Raw genomic sequence first — 20,099 nt, 5'->3', positions numbered from 1 at the left:
GTTTGGAATTTAAGGTGGTGAATTAAATCTTATAAGTCGTTATGGGCGATTTTATTTAAAAAATAACGTTTGTGATGTTGTATAAATATATATACGGACTGAAGATGGCGTGCTAAGACAAAGAAATAAAACGTTATTATAAATATTATTTTGAAATATATGTTAACACTTACATTTATATCTAAACAGTTTCCTAATGATCACTTTATTTCGGCTGTACATTAAACAGTATTTCAAAAGTTACATGTTCACACAACCTGCCAAATTTATCTCTTTGGTATTACTGATTATGTAATGAAATATAAACTTTGTAGATGTTAACTTTGACTTAGCCCGGCATGGGTAGGTGGCTAGGGCGCTCGACTAATAATCAGAAGGTCGCGGGTTCAAATCCCCGTCATACCACACATGCTCGCCCTTTCAGCCGCGAGGGCGTTATAATGTAACAATCAATCCCCTTATTAATTGGTAAAATAGTAACCCATGAGTTGGCGGTGGGTAGCGATGACAAGCTGTCTACTGTCTAGTCTTACACTGCTAAATTAGGGATGGCAAAATTCAGAAACAGACAAACAAAAGCGTTGACTTCCCACATCACGTGCTCCTGTTTGTTTATAGAATCGACTTCGTTAATATAAATATTACCAATAAATTATTTTTCATTAGGAGTTCTTGATAACAATTGATGAGGCTAGCTTTTAAAATAACCTTAGTTTCTTCCAAAGATATATAGAACTAACAGAGAACCTTTTAGTATTGTAGCATGTTATTAGGACGAATGTTGTGTTTACTTCAAGATTGATCCAACAGGGTGGAAGTTACTCGTTACGAGTTATTGCTGACTGTATTTTTCGCGACTTTTAATTACCCCATTTGAAAAGATTAATGTATTTTGCCCAATTAGGAAAGGAGTCAAGAAAACGTCTGTTTATGAAAATTTATAGGTTTGACAAGATACACAGATTTCGAGTAACTTGTTAGTAGGTTATCAGTAAAGTTGCAACTCAGGCGACCACCTGGGTAGTAGCAGCATATACAGGGTGTCCCAAAATAACGTTTACACTCTTTGGATCATTATAACTTGCCTTGTTTATTGATTTTAACAAAGAAACAAGATACATATGATAGCCAAAGGATTTATTTAAATATTTAATACTGAAATCAAGAAAAAAATAACAAATAAAATTATTCCCAAGGAAAACTCTCCTTGGTTGAAATTGCAAAATGTCACAATTTGCTTGCTTCACTTCAGGTGTTCAAACTGAAATCCGTTCTGTTCCAGACACATCTCATAACGGGAAGAAATGGAAGTGCACACATCAAACACCATCTCATCTGGTATTAAAGCACATTGTTCTTCAATTGCAACTCTTAATTAATTCGTCAATTGTTGCCCTTTTTGTGCTGTAAACTTTGTCTTTCAGAAATCCCCACAAAAAGAAATTCATGGGTGTCAAATCTGGTGATCTAGTAGGAAATTCTACACTTCCTCTTCGTCCAATCCATCTGTCTGGCATAGATGCATCCAGATAAGCTCTCACGTCGCGATGGAAGTGGGGAGGAGCACCATCCTGCTGTCAGAAACACTCTTCTTCTCCAAATTGTTCTCGGATGCGTGGCATGGCAAACTCTTGTAGCATGTTGAGATAATTCAATCCTGTTACGGTGTCTTGGAAAAAGAATGGTCCGATGAGTCCCCTAGCGGACAGACCACACCACACAGACACTCCAGGCAAATTCAAGTGATGTTCCTCTGTAACATGTGGATTTTCTGTTGCCCAGTAGGTGCAGTTGTGTCGATTTATTGAGCTATTCAGCTTAAACGTTACTTCGTCACTCCAAACAATTTTGAGTGGAAATTCATCATCGCCTGCACATCTAGCAAGATACCATTCACAGAACTCAACCCTTCGATCAGGGTCATCTTCATTTAGAGCGTGAACAAGCGATGGGATGAAACTTTTGAATTGGGAACGCTTCAAAATGCGATGAACGCTGGATTTAGGGATACCTGTTTCACGAGACAGTTGGCGCACTGATTTTCTTGGAGAATTCAGAACATTATCAATGACCTCTTGCTCTCTTGTTGGACTTGTTGATGATCTTTTTCGACCGGAGCGACCCTTTCTCATATGGTAGAGACTTCCGTGTTCATCAAACTTGGCGATGATGCGTGAAATGCTGGGGCGAGATGGCGCATCCATATGGAACTTTCTAGTAAAACGTCTTTGCACTTCAGCTTTGTTTTCGACTTTCCAAAAAGTTTTGAGAATGAATATTTTGTGCTCGATTGTAAGCTGATTATCTGCCATCCTTGGACACAAGTCAAGTCTGAAACAAAAGAAACGGTTTATTAGCTATACACAGTCAAAGAGTGTAATCGTTATTTTGGGACACCCTGTACATAACAATTTAAATTAAAAGCAATTATACGCTCTTTTTTATTATTGGAAATTTTTATTAGGACTATAAAGAATGGTATGGCTGAAATAAGTACCAGTGTTGCTTTAATTAAATTTGTCTTTGCCACTTTTGAAATGATTATTCTTAGCCAGCGTATATGTTAAACAACATTAAACAGTTTCCCATTACCATGAGCGGGATGTAGGTGGATTGCTTAATCTTCGAGCACCTCTGGGGAGTTAATTGTTTTTTTTAACAATTAATCTTGTACCAAAACAATTGCTAGACTTAAAGGTTAAAAGTTAATGATAAAATTTCTTCATGACGATCCAAAAGTTTTCTAGAACAAACGTGACTCTTGTATGTTCTTTATATGTTCATCCTGTAAGTTATGGGGCTTATCAACCACTAAACTACCAATTTGCTGTCCGTTCAGTGCCTATTATTACATCACACAAGCCATTTTATATTTTGATTTATTGCAGTACTCACTGTAGAATAAATGATCCCCAAAAACACTGAGCAAAATCACCTATTTGCTGTGTTAAGTATATCATAAGGCCTAACAGATATTGGTGAAACGTTAAAGCAATACTGATGGTACTTCTTGGACAAAATCGCCCATTTTATATGTTAAATGGTCCGGAATGACCAGGTGGTTAAGACACTCGACTCGTAATCTGAGGATCGCGGGTTCGAATCCCCGTAATCCAAAACATGTTCGTCCTTTCAGCCGTGGGGGCTTTATAATGTGACAGTCAATCCCACTATTCGTTGGTAAAAGAGTAGCTAAGTGGGTGATGATGACTAGCTGCCTTCCTTCTAGTCTTACATTGAAAAATTAGGAACGGCTGGCGCAGATAGCTCTTGTGTAACTTCGCTCGGTGGACTCAGCGGGTAACCCGATGTGGCTTCGCCATATGAAAACACACACACACTCGTGTAGCTTTGTATGAAATTAAAAACAAACAGAACAAATTCTATGAAAACAAACAAAACAAATTCTATGTTAAATTTATAATAAGGCCTACCAGTACTGAGTGCAACTTAAAAGCTATGCTAATAGTATTTCTGTTTGCATTTTTTTATATGGACCCATAATTTGCAAGAAATCTGATGCATAAATAGTTTTTAAAATGTGTTTAAACAGCTAATCGATAAAACTTTACAGTAAATTTAATAGAATGTCCCATTTTACCGCCCTAATTGTAAATTCGACCTTGATGAATTTTGACATCAGTCTTTGGATGCTCACGGCCTTTCTTCCTTTTTTTCTGAATGCTTATAAAACTGCAGAGAAACCGTGTTTACTTCTCATATCTGCCAACCTTCAATCATCACCATGTAATTATCCCTGCGAAAATGTATTCGCAGAAAATGATTGTATTTATTTCTCGCCCTTGCCAATATGTTATTTTTACAGCTGCTTTTTACTGCCACTCACTCATAAGAGTTGGCTAAAATAGCAAGTTATATAAGTATAACAAGCAATGTATTCTCAAGACGGCTGGTATGGGTATTACCACTTTAATTGAAACAAAGTACAGAAAACGTTAACCTGAAGATGGCCTAAGAAGGTTGAAACGTTGTTCTTTAGTTGGCATGATATTCGTGTATCTTTCTCTAAGTATCAATCTTTGCAGCCTGTAACAAATGAAAAATCTACAGAATATGTATTGTTATACTTTTACAAGATAGATTAATGAATCTTTTTAATAACTATAAGAGATAAAGAGATAGTTGGAGGAAACGCTGTACGTCTGCATAACACGTGACGTCAGCCATATGTGCCGTTCAACAAACGTGAAATATGGCAAATTAACAAATTGCTAACAGATGTTTTCGTTTTCATTTTCTATGGACATTTCAGGAGATCCAATCTACGCTCCTTAAAATAGAGGTTTGTTATTTAAGATCCATAAACTTATTTATAGTTCATTTTTTTAAAAAACTTACGTGACCAACTACAAATATACTAAGTCTGTTTAGTAGCAGACGAAGGCACCAAAAAACGTCGCACACTCTCGAATAGAAACAAACTTAAATGTACCACAGTAAATGTCCTTGTAATTTACTTAACAAAAGTATAGGCTCGCTGTTCCGTTGACTATCATCACAACACTTTTCTTCCAGCTACCCATCATCCCAACTCTAGTGGTTCAGCTGAAAGTCATAAGGTTTAAAGCACCTACTTGTTTATTTGTTTTTGAATTTTGTGCAAAACTACACGAGGGCTATCTGCGCTAGCCGTCTCTAATCTAGCAGTGTAAGACTAGAGGGAAGGCAGCTAGTCCTCATCACCCACCGCCAACTCTTGGGCTACTCTTTTATCAACGAATAGTGGGATTGACTGTAATGTTATAACGCCCCAAATGCTGAAAGGGCGAGCATGTTTGGTGTGACGGGGATTCGAACCCCCGACCCTCGAATTACGACTCGGAAGCACCCGGCCATGTCAGGCCTTTAAAGTACCTAAAACAGGTTTCGATGCCGGTGGTGAGGATGACACAGATAGGCCAGTCCTAACTTTAAACAAAAAATTTGCCCCAAAGGCATTAAACCGCGATAAGGTTTAATGTAATTATCAAATGTAGTGTAATATTCCTTCATCAACTAAACACATACCTGTTAACACAACGCCAACATTGTTCTTGTTTTGTTTGTTTTATCCAGTATGACACATAAAAGCACACGTGTGTGTTGCGCGAAATACTATTATTCACATACCTTTGAGGCCCGTCATGGCTAGGTGGTTAAGGTACTCGACTCGAAATCTGAGGATCGCGGGTTCGAATTACCGTCACAACAAATATACTCGTCCTTTTAATTGTGGAGGTATTATAAAGTGATGGTCCATCCCATTATTCGTTGGTAAAAGAGTAGCTCAAGAGTTGGCAGTGGGTGGTGATGACTAGCTGTCTTTCTTCTAGCCTTACATTGCTAAATTAGAGATGGCTAGCGCAGATAACCTTTGAGTAGCTTTGCGCGAAATTCAAAACAAACCAAACCGCATTCCTTGGAAACTATCAAAGTACAAGTTCTCTTTAATTTTCTCTTCTTCCCCCAGTTCCAAAATGTTGTGTGAAAAGGACATTACACTTATGAGGTAAAGGTGTTTGGTTGATTTGGCATTTCGCGCAAAGCTACACGCGGGCTTTTCTGCGATAGCCGTCTCAGCAGTGAATAATAGCTATTCAACACCACCCACCACCGACTCTTGGACTACTCCTTTTTTAACCAAAGAATAAATAGGGGGATTGACTGTCATATTATAACGTCTCCGCGGCTGAAAGGACGAGCACGTTTGGTGTAACGGGGAATCGAACTCGCAACCCTCAGATTGTGAGTCAAGCGCCCTGATCACTAGGCCTAGTTAAATAAGACGGAGTTTCCTAAGCTTTTGTGTGGGATATATTACATTGATGACATCAAATATTAAAACTGTAGTGAAACAGTGAACGTAACTTAAGCTGTTTGTGGGGCGGTTCTGCTTGTTTCAACGTGTTGTCACGCTCATCCATTCGTTGAGCAAGTTTGTTTGTTTGTTTATGCTTTTCAAGTAAAAGCCACTTACGATAATTTTGATTTAATGTCTTCTATGATTCGAGAATCCTCATTCGTATAAATGAGATGAACTGAAAGACGCAACAGGTTAAAGCTACTGAGTACAGCGTCAGTGGCGTATTAAGGTAGTGGATAGAGGGAGCTCAGCCCCAGGACCCATGGTCTTAATGGGGGTCCATTTTAATCTGTGTGACATTACATGGGTTGCAGGGATCACAACCTTAAATTCGCCACTGTGCAGCGTGTGAAGATTGTCGGATCAAACCACCGTTTCGTGTTAGATTTGATTAGATTCGTGTATATTGAAAACGAATCGAAGATCTATATTTTACATTTTAGCTACAAGTTAAAGAAATTCAGTTATCCGCATTTGTCAAGATCAGACATCAGGGAGTTCAGGTTTTATATAACTTAACAGTAGTTTTTCATGTAGTATTCAAATCAATCTACCAAGAAATACAATAATATTGGAACTCGATACTAGTTTTCCAAAAGAAGAAGCAGAAACCCAATTCCTACTGAGTTTTTTTTTTTAGTACCGGCTGAAGTTTACCCATGGGTAACGCTAAACAGGAGGGACAAGTTATTATATGGAATACGGCTGTGTTGCTACAATTCTGTGGATGGGAACTGAGATCACGTGAAACGCGCAAGCGTGACGTACTTCATGAACGAGAGTTAAAAATGTGTACTTTAAGAGCTGTCACAAAAATAGCACGTATTGCGGTTACAGTGTGCTAAGTTGAAATCGTAAAGTGTATTTCATTCGGTATTTTTAAACTTGCATGATTAATTAAAAATTTCAATGTTTTTTTAAGTTGATGTACTATTGTCAGGGTAAGAAAAGTTGGTCCTGGTTGGTAGAGTCGAGGGATCGAAATCCTATGATGATGCTCGTTCTTTCAGCTGTGGGGGCGTTATAATGTTACGGTCAATCCCACTATTCGTTGGTAAAAGAGCAGCCCTAAATTAGGGACGGCTAGCGCAGATAACCCTCGAGTATCTTTGCGCGAAATTCATTCTTTTTGGTTTTTCATTCTTTTATTTCCTATGTTTTACGTAGTTGTAGTTATGGTACGGTTGAGAGCTCCATAGAAGATGAATTTTCAGTAATTTTATTTTAGTTGTCACTCTGTTTTTGTTTGTTTTTTTCAGTTGCACGTGCTGTACTGTTTCATTAACTTTGCTTGTCAACTTTCACAGTATTTTTGAAACCAACTTGTTTTTACGAAATATCTTTCCTCTTCCAAGACTACACATGCTGGTGAAGTATCTCACTATATTGGTTTGGTTTGTTTTGAATTTCGTGTAAAGCTACACCAGGGTTATCTGCGCTAGTCATCCTTAATTTAGCATGCCGGGCCCATTATATTGGATTTTGAAAAAAAAAAGATGTCACATGTCCTTTGATTTGAAGATAACGAGCGTATTGGTGGCATTCTTATTTCATTACACGCGTATTAAATTCTATCAATGGAATTCTGTGCGATCCCTGTAGGTCATAGTTTAACACTCCTACGAAAAGTGGGGCCTAATAGGCCCCAGAGTAACTTGAAAGGTTATTAATATTAGGCTAATAAATTTGTATTTAAATAAAATTGCAAAGTGAGGCCTAATAGGCCCGAGAGCAACTTGAAAGGTTATTAATATTAGGCTAATAAATTTGTATTTAAATGAAATTGAAATTGCCATTTAAATACAAATTTATTAGCCTAATATTAATAACCTTTCAAGTTGCTCTGGGGCCTATTAGGCCCCACTTTTCGTAGGAGTGTTAAAGAAATAGGCTACAGAGTTGTGACCAGAGGAGTGGGCGTGAAGGTCAGACGAACGAATCGAATGCATTCCGAGTTATTTCGAATTTCTGTAATTTGATTTCTGTTTTGTTTCCTTACTTTCGAGTTTTGTATTTGATATATTTCATTAAGACACTCCTATAAAGGAGACTGTGTTATATGCTGTTCAGAGCTACGCCGTCTTTTGTCTTTTGTTTATAAGACAAAATATGACAAAAAAAGGCTGATGAAATACGTAATAAAACGTGAAAAGAAGAGAAAAAAACGGAGGCAGAAAATAATATTTTATGTCCTGTCAAAAAAACAACTAAAATTAGACAAAACAGAACATTCAATGAAATACAGGATAGAATAAGTGATAAAGTCTGTTTAGAGAAAAAAGGCACGTTGGACTCTCTTGTTATTGTCCACTGCAGCGAAATGAATAGCAAAAGTTAACATTGTAAATGCCCCCCGCTAGTACAGCGGTAAGTCGACGGATTTACAAGCTAAAATCAAGGGTTCGATTCCCCTCGGTGGGCTTGGCAGATAGTCTGATGTGGCTTTGCTACAAGAAAAACACACACATGCAACATTGTAAATCTGCAGATTTAATCACTTTCCCACTGGGGAACTTAACCAATAAAGTAACACAGCTAATGTAGGAGTTAATGTGGGCGGATACAACTGGGTTTGAGGATATTTGAAATAAAAACAGACGTTTAGAAAAGCTGTGAATAAGATTAAAATGTAACCTGCAAGGGAAAATAGTCAAATGTAGTTGAAACGTTCACAAGCGAATTACATTTTGAAAAAATTAACAAAAATGATTACTTGAACTGAACGATGAACAGAAATGAAAACGAGGCAAAAACGTACCGTGAATAAACTCGAAGAAAGAATTTTAAAAATCGATTATTTTCTGTCTATAAATTTTCCAAGAACCACTTTTGATCGATTGAAATGGCGCTGTTAATTTCGTAAATAAATAACTCCGTACAAAATCGTGAAATTTAAAGTGTATTAACAAGAAAATACTCGATAACACGTATAAATTCACTGTATTATTTATGTTTAATGAGTACTGGCTCATTTTTCTCCCATAATTTTTCGTGACATATTTTGTAGCCCAACATGAATTTTGGGTAGAAACTTAGGATTCTTGTGTATATTACAGCCCAGAATGAAACGCTACGTGATGCGCTAGATTCCGACGATCACATAAACTTTAACGTTTAAAATCGGCAGGTTTGTCGTTTACCACAAGATAATAGTCTATCTCTGCTCTGTTCTCAGTGGTACTGCGGTAAGTATATGGATTTACTACCCTAAACTCGGGGGTTCGAATCCCCTTGGTAGTCAGCTGTGGGTTTGTAATAAGAAAAAACACCCCTTACCTGTACTCTGTCAACTGCATGTATTAACCTGTTCAGTGCCGTAGACGAGATAACTCGTCCAAGCCGATCGGTAGCACAGTGCCCCGGACGAGTTAATTCGTTCTCAACAATACCTAACGTAAACGCTAGGTGTCAGCACTATACATGCATTTGACCTACTTACAAATTGTTTCACTTTCGATCCAAAATGGCGTCACGAAAAAAAGTAACAAAATGAAGAAGCATTAGAATTGTATTTTGAACGTGGTTTGGAGTTGCCGTAGCAGCTGAAATACTTGGCAGTCAACAGGTTAAAACCTAATTTTTAGTGTTATAAACCTCCAATGTTACAACTGAGTCACCGAGGGCAAAATCGTAAATAAAAACTTTATTTGAAATATTTTGTCTGTAAGCACAATGGACTGTCTGTGCTCTGCCCGAAACAGGTATCTAAACTCGGAATCTATAGTTTTAAGTCCAGACATGCCGCTGTGCCACTTGAGACGTTTAGAAGCAAAAGATGTTTAGTAAAAAAAAAAACGCCACTTATGTCATGATCTTAATTTATAAAACCGAATCAGATTATAGTTTCGGTTAAGCTTCTCTATCGCCTTTGTAAAACTGTTATCGTGTTTCTTAAAGTCGTTGGTTTTCTTTAAGTTTCAGATTATTAAAACCAAGAGTTCAAATACGATAATTCAATAATAAATTTATTGCTCTCACAAATTAAACTGAGAATAAATTCGACGATTTCGATGTACAAAGAATCATTTTCTTTTCGGACCAAATGCTCTTGGTATGTATGTATTTTGGTATGCCATTATACATTTAAAAACAGCTGGTATGGGTAGAGAAAGCACTAGCAGAGGAACGAACAATGTTTCCCATATCAGCTGTATATTGCCTAATAATATCACATTTTATTATCAATATATCACCTAATAATATCACACACCCTGAGATTAATAAAAACATCACAACTCATGTTACAATTCTTTTCCTTGTTACAATTTCTAAATAAAAAGGCCCGGCATGGCCAAGCGTGTTAAGGCGTTCGACTTGTAATCCGAGGGTCGCGGGTTCGAATCCCGGTCGCACCAAAACATGCTCGCCCTTTCAGCCGTGGAGGCGTTATAATGTCACGGTCAATCCCACTATTCGTTGGTAAAAGAGTAGCTCAAAAGTTGGCGGTGGGTGGTGATTACTAGCTGCCTTCCCTCTAGTCTTACACTGCTAAATTAGGGACAGCTAGAGCAGATAGTCCTCGAGTAGCTTTGCGCAAAATTCAAAACAAACAAACCCTACAAGTGGGTCATCACGGATTGGTATGCCATTGCTGAATATTTTTGTAAAGTAAAAAAAAATGGAAATTGTCTATTTGTAGTTTAAGAACAAAGCTATACAATCCTCGAAACTCGGTTTCTAACGCTGTATATCCGGAGACATACCACGGGGCTACTGGGGAAAGTAAAATAGAAATCAAGATATTAGCGCATTTTAGTGCTATAATTATCCCATTTATTTCTTGTCTTGTGGAAATTAACGAGGCGTTAATAAAATATGAGTATCATGCGCGTGCACAGAAATGGATAACGTTTTTCTGCTTCTTTCTCGAATATTGCAAGATACTGACCGTCATTGTGTAAACAGAGATTACGTCCACATCAGCTTCTCGCGAAGCCGGTAATATCCGTTTCGCTGGCCTTTCTTCCGCTGTTGTCACAACTCTAGTTTGTCTGTTTATATATTGATTATTCGCACAGAATAAAAATGTCTCGGGGTGCGAATGCTTGAAGAATGACAGGAACCTTTCAATCATTGAAATATCGATTCATTGTAACCTTCCACCCAGGCAACCTCGTCACACCAAACATGCTCGCCCTTTCAGCCGTGAGGGCGTTATAATGTGACAGTCAATCCCACTAATCGTTGGTAAAAGAGTAGCCCAAGAGTTGGCGGTGGGTGGTGATGGCTAGCTGCCTTCCCTCTAGTCTTACGCTGCTAAATTAGGGACGGCTAGCCTTGATAGCTGTCGTGTATCTTTGCACGAAATTTAAACCAAACTAAACCAAACACGCGCAACCTGCGTTTGTGGACGCTGTTGTTCTTTCTGGCCGGAATATTGAACAGAAAACAGAACTATCAATAGAAATGTTTTCATACTTTCCGTAAAGATCTGTTTAAAAAAATAACTATTTATAGTGAATAGTGTTAGGCCTCTATAAGGTTTTTAGTCATTTTAGTTGTATATTTGTTGTTGTTATTTTTAAATGAGGTTTGGATTTCTTCAGTTTTTTTTAATTTAGCGCAAAACTACACGATGTCTGTCTGCGCTAGCCGTCCTTAATTTAGCAGTGTCTTCCCTCTAGACTTTCCCTCCTAAATTAGGGACGGCCAACGCAAATATCCCTCCTGTAGCTTTGCCTGAAATTGAGAAACAAACGAACAGACTAATTCCCGCCTAGATTCGTTATCTCTATGTCGTGATTTCCTTTTTTTATGATATTTTACAGTCCTATACAGCACATAATCCGTTTATATACATTGACAATTAATGCTTTTATTTGGTCGAGAGTCGGACAAAAATTTCCTGTAGTGGTGAGTGCTAATGATTAATAGCTGTTTCACTGGTTGGGCAATTTGTGAAGCTATACCGAAAGGTTAAGAGGTTGACTTTACCAAAATACCAAACATATTTTTATTTCCAGCATTTTATTTTACCAACATATGTTTACCAAATTGTTCCTCGGTGAGTTGAAGGTAAATTTACAGACTTTCCACGCTAAAATCCAGGGTTCGATTCCCCGCAGTGGACTCAGCTCAGACGGTTTCGCCTTTGAGTTAAAAGCAAAACAAATAGTTCTTACATTTTTCAGCCATGTAGTTCACGTCTGTTTGTCCCCCGCTAGTACAGCGGTATGTCTCCGGATTTACAACGCTAAAATCAGGGGTTCGATTCCCCTCGGTGGGCTTGGCAGATAGCCCTATGTGTCTTTGCTATAAGAAAACACACACAACTCACGTATGTTTTTTTTTCACTAAAACTTTTTTATTGTATTTAGTTTTGACTTGGTCTCAATAAGTTTCTGTCCCTCTATACGTATAACGATGCACTACGTTTTTAAGTGCAAATTAATGACTGAGTCATAATCTTTTTTTGGTTTGTTTTTGTATGTGCATTACACACGTACCGTCTATTTTTAAAATCGATGATAAAATTAAAATGAATATCTGAGCCATTAAGGCTTTGATAAATTTTGTGTTTATGGAACATACTAGCGTGAGTTTGATAAATTTTGTGTTTATGGAACATAGTGGCGAGAGTTTGATAAATTTTGTGTTTATGGAACATACTAGTGAGAGTTTGATAAATTTTGTGTTTATGGGACATATAGCGTGAGTTTCATAAATTAGTGTTTATGGGACATACTAGCGTGAGTTTGATAAATTTTGTGTTTATGGAATATACCAGCGTGAGTTTGATAAATTTCGTGTTTATGGAACATACTAACGTGAGTTTGATAAATTTTGTGTTTATGGAATATACTAACGTGAGTTTGATAAATTTTGTGTTTATGGAACATACTAGCGTGAGTTTGATAAATTTTGTGTTTATGGAACATAGTGGCGAGAGTTTGATAAATTTTGTGTTTATGGAACATACTAGTGAGAGTTTGATAAATTTTGTGTTTATGGGACATACTAGCGTGAGTTTCATAAATTAGTGTTTATGGGACATACTAGCGTGAGTTTGATAAATTTTGTGTTTATGGAATATACCAGCGTGAGTTTGATAAATTTCGTGTTTATGGAACATACTAACGTGAGTTTGATAAATTTTGTGTTTATGGAATATACTAACGTGAGTTTGATAAATTTTGTGTTTATGGAACATACTAGCGTGAGTTTGATAAATTTTGTGTTTATGGAACATACTAGTGTGAGTTTGATAAATTTTGTGTTTATGTGAGTCTATATGGATTTACAATTTACGTTTAAGGTCAGTTTTCTTGCCCCTGCAGGCCATTTCTCTACCATTTCCTCGGCCAAAGAATAAACCAGTAATCTGAACATGCATTGATAAGATTCGAGAGATTTCAATTTTCTCAGAAAAAAACAACAACACTGCTTTGTAAACGAATAAGAAGTAATGTTGCTTGTCTTCCTTGATTATTTATGTAGCACAAAGTTCTCCAATTCTGCCTAAACTTAACAGAGTTGAGTGGTACCTCAAGCTTGAGTGTATGTGTGTGTGTGTGTTTTCTTAGAGCAAAGCTAAAGCGGGCTATCTGCTGAGTACATTGAGGGGAATCGGACCCCTGATTTTAGCGTTGTAAATCCGAAGACATCTTTTCGAATATTTCTAATAATAAAGCCACCCAGCGACACAGACGTACAACGCTAGAAACCGGACTTTGATACCCGTGGTGAACAGAGCTTTGTGCTTAACTTCAAACAAACAAATAAATCTAATAAAGATAATAACAATAAATATTCAAAATAACATCAACGTATTATTAGTATGAAAATATCTATAAATAAATGTAACAATTTGTTTTTCGTATCGTATAAGATTTATACATTAATACGCACGTGAGTGAAGTTTACAAGAGTGAGAACGGTATAACTTACATTACATGGTGTTGTTGAGTTGGTGTATTCCCTCTTGCCTGGTTTGTCAGTTCAAAATTAGGATCAGATAGCCACACTCAGATAACTCTTCTGTATATCTTTGCGTAAAATTCTGGATGAAACAAGACAAGAAACAGCGACATCTGAAATTTGAAATTAATTGAGCTTTCGTGTATAATTTTTAGATGCAAATAACTGAAAAATTAAATGGGATGTTATCTCTAAGTTCTGCTGTTGTTTTTCTACTGAGGTAAATGGCAAATATAATGCTAACTACTCTTCTGACGTATGGCAAATGAAGTCATACGTGTCGTTGTTGTTTGACGACATTACACCTATTCGTCGTCACATTACTCTACCTTAAATACCTTGGTTGATTTTGTTTATCGTGTTGAGAGATACATCTATTGGCATTGCCTATAACTATGTATCTGTTTATATTAAGTGATTACCTCGAACTGTGGTCTGGCATGATTGCTTAGATCACTCGACTCACAATCTGCGCTTGCCCTTTCAACCGTGGATGCGTTATAACGGGCTGTCTGTGATCTGCCTAACGCGGTAAGCGATGTCCGATTATTAGCACTTTAAGCCTACTACTGACTTAGCCCAGGGCTACTGAGGGCGAAATAAAAGTCAAAATGTTTTTATTATTTATTTATTGTTGTTATTAAGCACAAAAAATACACCAGGGGCATAGAAAACCCGATTTCTAGCAGTATAAGTCGGCAGGCATACCGCTGTACCACTGGGAGGGTGTATAAACAGATTGCTGTATTCGTTTATTTATGTTTTTTGTGTCGTTTTTAAGTTTATTAAAGTATCGTAGAAGCATAACAGATGCCTGTGCGCTTTAGTTCTAATATTAGTTATACCACAAGTCTTGACTGACCAGTCATATAAGATACGGTCAAGAACAATATCTAATTACAGTTGAGCTCATTAATTCTAAAACTGTGTATTTTGTTTCTAAGCCCAAGCTTATTTTGGTAACTACAAATATACATCAGTTTATTGACCAACGTGAATTTAATGAAACTGTTTATAGCTACTGTTATTTTATATACATATATGTATATATATATATTACTAACGGCGAATGCACGTGCGTGGGTTCTACCAACTTTGGCAGTCCAGGACGAACACGAATCACAAGCGCTTCGACATATAAGTAAAGTCTATCCTGGATCGTGTTTCAGAACACGTGACTGTCTTTGTCCAACGTGGTTAGGCACACCGATGTTCACGCAGTTAGGGTCACAGTTTGTAGTATTCTGGATTTAGGGTTTATGGTATAGTCCATTTATCGAAACGTTATCTAAAGCCAGAGACTTGTCAGCGGAAGTGTTATCAAGGCCATATTTGTTGCGGAAGTGTTATCAAGGCCATATTTGTTGCGGAAGTGTTATCAAGGCCATATTTGTTGTTGGAACGTTGAGTGGAACAGTAAGTAATTAACAATTATTGTATTTATTTGTTTCTTTGTTTGAAATTAAGCACAAAGTTACGCAATGGGTTATCAATGCTCTGCTGACCACGGGTATCGAAACCCGGTTTCTAGCGGTGGGAGTCCGCATACAGACCGTTGTGTCACTGGGGGACACAGTCGATGTAACAATTTTCCATTGACCAATAGGCGACTAATATCATTTACCGTTTTCGTCGTTTTGGCACGAATGGAAAATAAAATAAAATGAAAAGTTGGTCAAATGCCTGAAAAATTAATTATTATTTTTATTTACTCAGTAATGTGAAATTTTGTAATAGGGTGCTTTGTATTTTGTGTTCTAAATTTTAGTTTTACACATGAATAAACGCTTAAACAGATGCGACGACAGTATGGTGTCAGTTCAGGAAATAACTGCACGATAAGCGACACCATGCGGGTATTTTTATGTCGAGTGATTCACTGTTGTATATTCACATTTTGTTTATGGTTTGTTTGGATTTCGCGCAAAGCTACACGAGGGCTATCTGTGCTAGCCGTCCCTAATTTAGCAGTGTAAGATTAGATGGAAGGCGGCTATTCGTCAACACCCACTGCGAACTCTTGGGCTACTCTTTTACCAACGAATAGTGGATTGACTGTTACATTATAACGCCCCCACGGCTGAAAGGGCGAGCATGTTTGGTGTGACGGGGTTAATAATAGGAAAAGACTTGCATTATATATATATATGTATACACACACACACACACACACATATATATATATTATAGTGAAATTAAACATTTACATCCAAATGAAGTCAAATAAGTAAACAAAATCATGAGGAAGGACTGCGTCTAAAACAGTAAATCCCAACCTCTGATTAATTATACTATAACTATAAATTTCTCTCCTAATTTCTAATTTTCTAATCTTCTTGTGTGACACTAGTGAATTGAAGGTTAAGACTAATATACGGTGTATCCCCACCGCATTGTGGGTCTAACTTCTAAGTCACCTCCAAAACCTAAGATACATTTTATAATCCCACGTTGTAACTTGTACCCGAGGATCTTTTTAAAAATATGCAGAGTATTTTGTTTAATTTTAATGTGTTTTGTTTATGGTTTAAAAATTATTGTTAAAATATATGTTGAATTGTGAAATGAATTTATATAGGTTACTTTTTTCTGTCCTGGAATCAACAGTGCATATCCAGTTTCAAACTATAGACACTTTATATCATATTGCTATATCGATCTGTGGAAAACCTAATTTCGTTAACATATTCAAAGTTTTTAAATATTAAATAACGGTTACTTTCACAGCATTATTATACTTATCTTACTGCTGTGGTTGCCCTGTGGCTAACATATGAAACATAAATAGTCAGTGCTAACGAGACTTTTGTTGTCATACGCATAAAAAATATTTAAAAAAACAACAACGAAACTAAGTTTCATAACCAGAAGGATTCTGTCACTCGAACCGGATTTATTTATTTATTTATTATAGTGTCATACGAGGCTTTATTATCAAAAGTGTCTTCTTTCCTAAACCAGACTCTACATTTGACATTTCAAACTGATACCATGTTAGGCTTTAATATTTTATTGCGCTCGCGTAGAAAATATTCACTCGTCTTGTAGACGTACCATGGATTTCCGATTAAATATTGCAGGACCTGTGCCTGTTCAGACATTTGAGCTTGTTTATTGATAAGGTTAGCTGGGAACTGGTGTTACGTTAGTGTAGAAGAGATCTGGTGAATTTGGTGTGTATGAATTATTCATACTTGTCGTCGTTTCTACCTAAGGCCTGGCATGGCTGAGCGCGTAAGGCGTGCGACTCGTAATCCGAGAGTCGCGAGTTCGCGCCCGCGTCGCGCTAAACATGCTCGCCCTCCCAGCCGTGGGGGTGTATAATGTGACGGTCAATCCCACTATTCGTTGGTAAAAGAGTAGCCCAAGAGTTGGCGGTGGGTGGTGATGGCTAGGTGCTTTCACTCTAGTCTTACACTGCTAAATTAGGGATGGCTAGCACAAATAGCCCTCGAGTAGCTTTGTGCGAAATTCCAAAACAAAGTTTCTACCTAAAGGTCATAAACACTCGAACACTCGATAAAAGTTTATTCGGCTTTGGAACGCCGTTATAATGTTTGCTTGTTTGTTATTAAGCAAAAAGATACACAATGGATTATCTTTGTTCTGTCTGTCGATGGTGGCCCGACATGGCCTGGTGGATAAGGCACTCGACTCGTAATCTGAGGGTGGCGAGTTTGAATCCCTGTCACATCAAACACGCTCGCCCTCTCAGTCGTAGGGGCGTTATAATGTGACGGTCAATCTCACTATTCGTTGGTAAAAGAGTAGCCCAAGAGTTTGCGGTGGGTGGTAACGACTAGCTGGCTTACCTCTGGCCTTACACTGCTAAATTAGGGACGGCTAGCGCAGATGATCCTCGTGTGGCTTCTCGCGAAATTCAAAACAAACCAAACCAACTCTCATATTTCTGCAGTGATAGCGGAGTGAGGGGGCAGAAGAAAAAAAAAACTACGAATAATAATAATTCAATAATTTAAATTGTACAGATATTACGTTAAACTCTTAGCAAAACCTTCGCCGCGAATCAGCAAAATAACTTGATGAATTTTGTGTGTGTGAAGATAGAACGAAATTCACTAATTGTTATATAACACAATCGTATGAATGCTCGTTATATGACTAGAAATAATCATTCTCTCCCTAAACTGTATCTAAATACATGTTTGTCAACACCGTTTTAAAATTAATTATAATCTGATAACAATATGTGTATGTTGAATGACTATCATATTTCTCGTATTTCACCAAAACAACATTATATATATATATATATAAAGGAAACTATCAAATATATATATATATATATATATATATATATTTTATATGCCAAACGTGGGGCACGCATATACCTGAACAGAAGTCCTCAGTGTGAAGAAGGTGGAAATGTGTAGAAGGTGTTGTTGCTGTTTCCGGTATTTGGATCATTGCTGTTCTTTGTTATTGAGCCCAAAGTTGCACAGAGGACTATCTGTGTTCTGGCCACCACGAGTATCGAAATCCAGTTTCCAGTAGTATAAGTCCGTGGACAAACCGCTGTGTCACTGGGGGAAGGGGATATTTGGATCGTCTGTGAGTCAGTCTTTGTTTTTGCTCGAACTGTGTCTCTTGGTTCCTTTCTTGGAGTTTCTGTCATCGTTTCTATTTCCGAGACGTCAACTGGTTCTATTTGAGTTTCCTGGTCATGGACTGGTGCGGTTTTTTTCTTCAACCGTTGTTTGGATGTTATCGTTTATCATGACTAGTGTATGTGCTTTTGGGAGAGTGTTGATTGCTAGACTGTCTGCTTTGCTGACACGTTGGAAGAGAAGTCGTCTCGTGTTTTTCTGTTCGTGTATTTTGGCTCCAAAATGTAAAAACAGAAAACAACAACAACAACGAGTTAGAATATGGTCTTCAGTTTTCTTTAATAAGTGGTTACCTCGAGGAAATTTGTCAGGTGGCCTGATTTTTTGAATCGGATCCTATTTACTGCTTTAGTTTCGGATTGTTTTGAATCTTCTAGGACTTTGAGAGCGTCCTCGGTTGCGACTGATGTACCCAGGCATTTTTAAGAAAAATTGAGAAAAGCCTGGTATTGCTTTTTGGTTGTTGGCATGTCACCAGAATAGCTGAACTCTATGGTAAACGTCAGTCGCAAGGGGTTGAATAAAAATCTCCCTCCTACGAAGTAGGCTTTTCTTGGAAAGTCTGTGGATGGTTATATACCCAAAGTAACTCATCATCCGTTTTGAATACATACGTATCTGGCTGGAAGAATTTTAAAAAGAAAAACTCGCTTGTTGCGGTTGAAAGCATCGTTTAGTGCAAGTTGAGTGTCGATCGGTTCCGAAAGGGCCAAAAAATTTACATGGCAGACAGACGAATTTTCATATTTGTATACTAGATTAGGTTAACATAAATATTTTAGTTTTTTTTTTGTAAATAAACATTTCGACTTTTATTAACCATGTTTATTAGAATTTATTTTTAAAAAATGACGATTAAAATGATATTTTATTTCGCTGGGAAATACCACAAGACTCTATAGCTACCCCTCCCCAGCATCTCAGCAGTGAGTTTAAGGACTCACACCACTAAAACTGAGGCTTCAATACTCGTGGTAGGCAGAGCACATATAGCCAGTTGTTGAACTTTGCGCTTACCAACAAAGAAACCATTCATTGTTACACTTCTGATGGCGTACATAAACTTCATCCCTCCCGTTACATTTATATATGACGTTGCAACGACAAAGAAACGTCTAGTATATTAAAAACATCAGTAACGTTGATAAATATACAGACTTCACTTTTTCTAAATTGTATGCCCTTTTTTAACCTGTTCATTGCCGTAGACGAGATAACTCGTCCAAGCCGATCGGTAACACAGTGCCACGGACGAGTTAATTCGTTCCCAATAATACCTAACTTCAACGCTAGATATCAGCTTCATACATGCATTTGACCTACTTACAAATTGTTTCACTTTCGATCCAAAATGGCGTTACGAAAAAGTTACAAAATGAAGAAGTATTAGAGTTGTATTGTAGCAGCTGAAATACTTGGCAGTCAACGGATTAAAATGAAAGATTTAGCTGTCACTGATAGACAGCTTGACTTTTACAACTGTGACAGGAGATTTTAACGCATGGGAAAATCGTATATCAGAGTTGCAAACTGATGATAATTATGTACTAGACCCTATATACTTAGAAAACTGCAAAGATATTTAGAGTGCTTTAAACTCTCTGATTCGTTTCTCTAAACTGTTACCTTAGGGGATTTTATTTCGCCACAGCGCATTTCAGAGTTGTCTCCTGTGAATGCGCTGTTTGTTT

The 20,099-nt window shown here is 37.3% G+C and overlaps 2 protein-coding genes across 6 annotated transcripts in view; one reads left to right on the top strand and one right to left on the bottom strand.

Moving 5' to 3' along the window:
* The window catches only part of LOC143224798 (RNA binding protein fox-1 homolog 1-like), a 221,985-nt gene that overhangs the window by 137,457 nt on the left and 64,429 nt on the right, over positions 1-20,099 (top strand). The gene's annotated exons all lie outside the window — the stretch shown is intronic.
* LOC143224800 (uncharacterized) lies at positions 1,066-18,805 on the bottom strand. Its single transcript, XM_076453118.1, has 3 exons — positions 18,133-18,805; positions 13,751-13,862; positions 1,066-2,331 (listed from the first exon to the last, which is right to left on the bottom strand). The coding sequence occupies exon 3, from the start codon at positions 2,310-2,312 to the stop codon at positions 1,578-1,580; it is 735 nt and encodes a 244-aa protein (XP_076309233.1). The 5' UTR covers positions 2,313-2,331; positions 13,751-13,862; positions 18,133-18,805; the 3' UTR covers positions 1,066-1,577.

This window comes from Tachypleus tridentatus, chromosome 9, assembly GCF_004210375.1.
Source record: "Tachypleus tridentatus isolate NWPU-2018 chromosome 9, ASM421037v1, whole genome shotgun sequence".
Classification (NCBI taxonomy): domain Eukaryota; kingdom Metazoa; phylum Arthropoda; class Merostomata; order Xiphosura; family Limulidae; genus Tachypleus; species Tachypleus tridentatus.
Note: the sequence above shows the minus strand (reverse complement) of the source record. Positions and strands in the feature narration are given on the sequence as shown.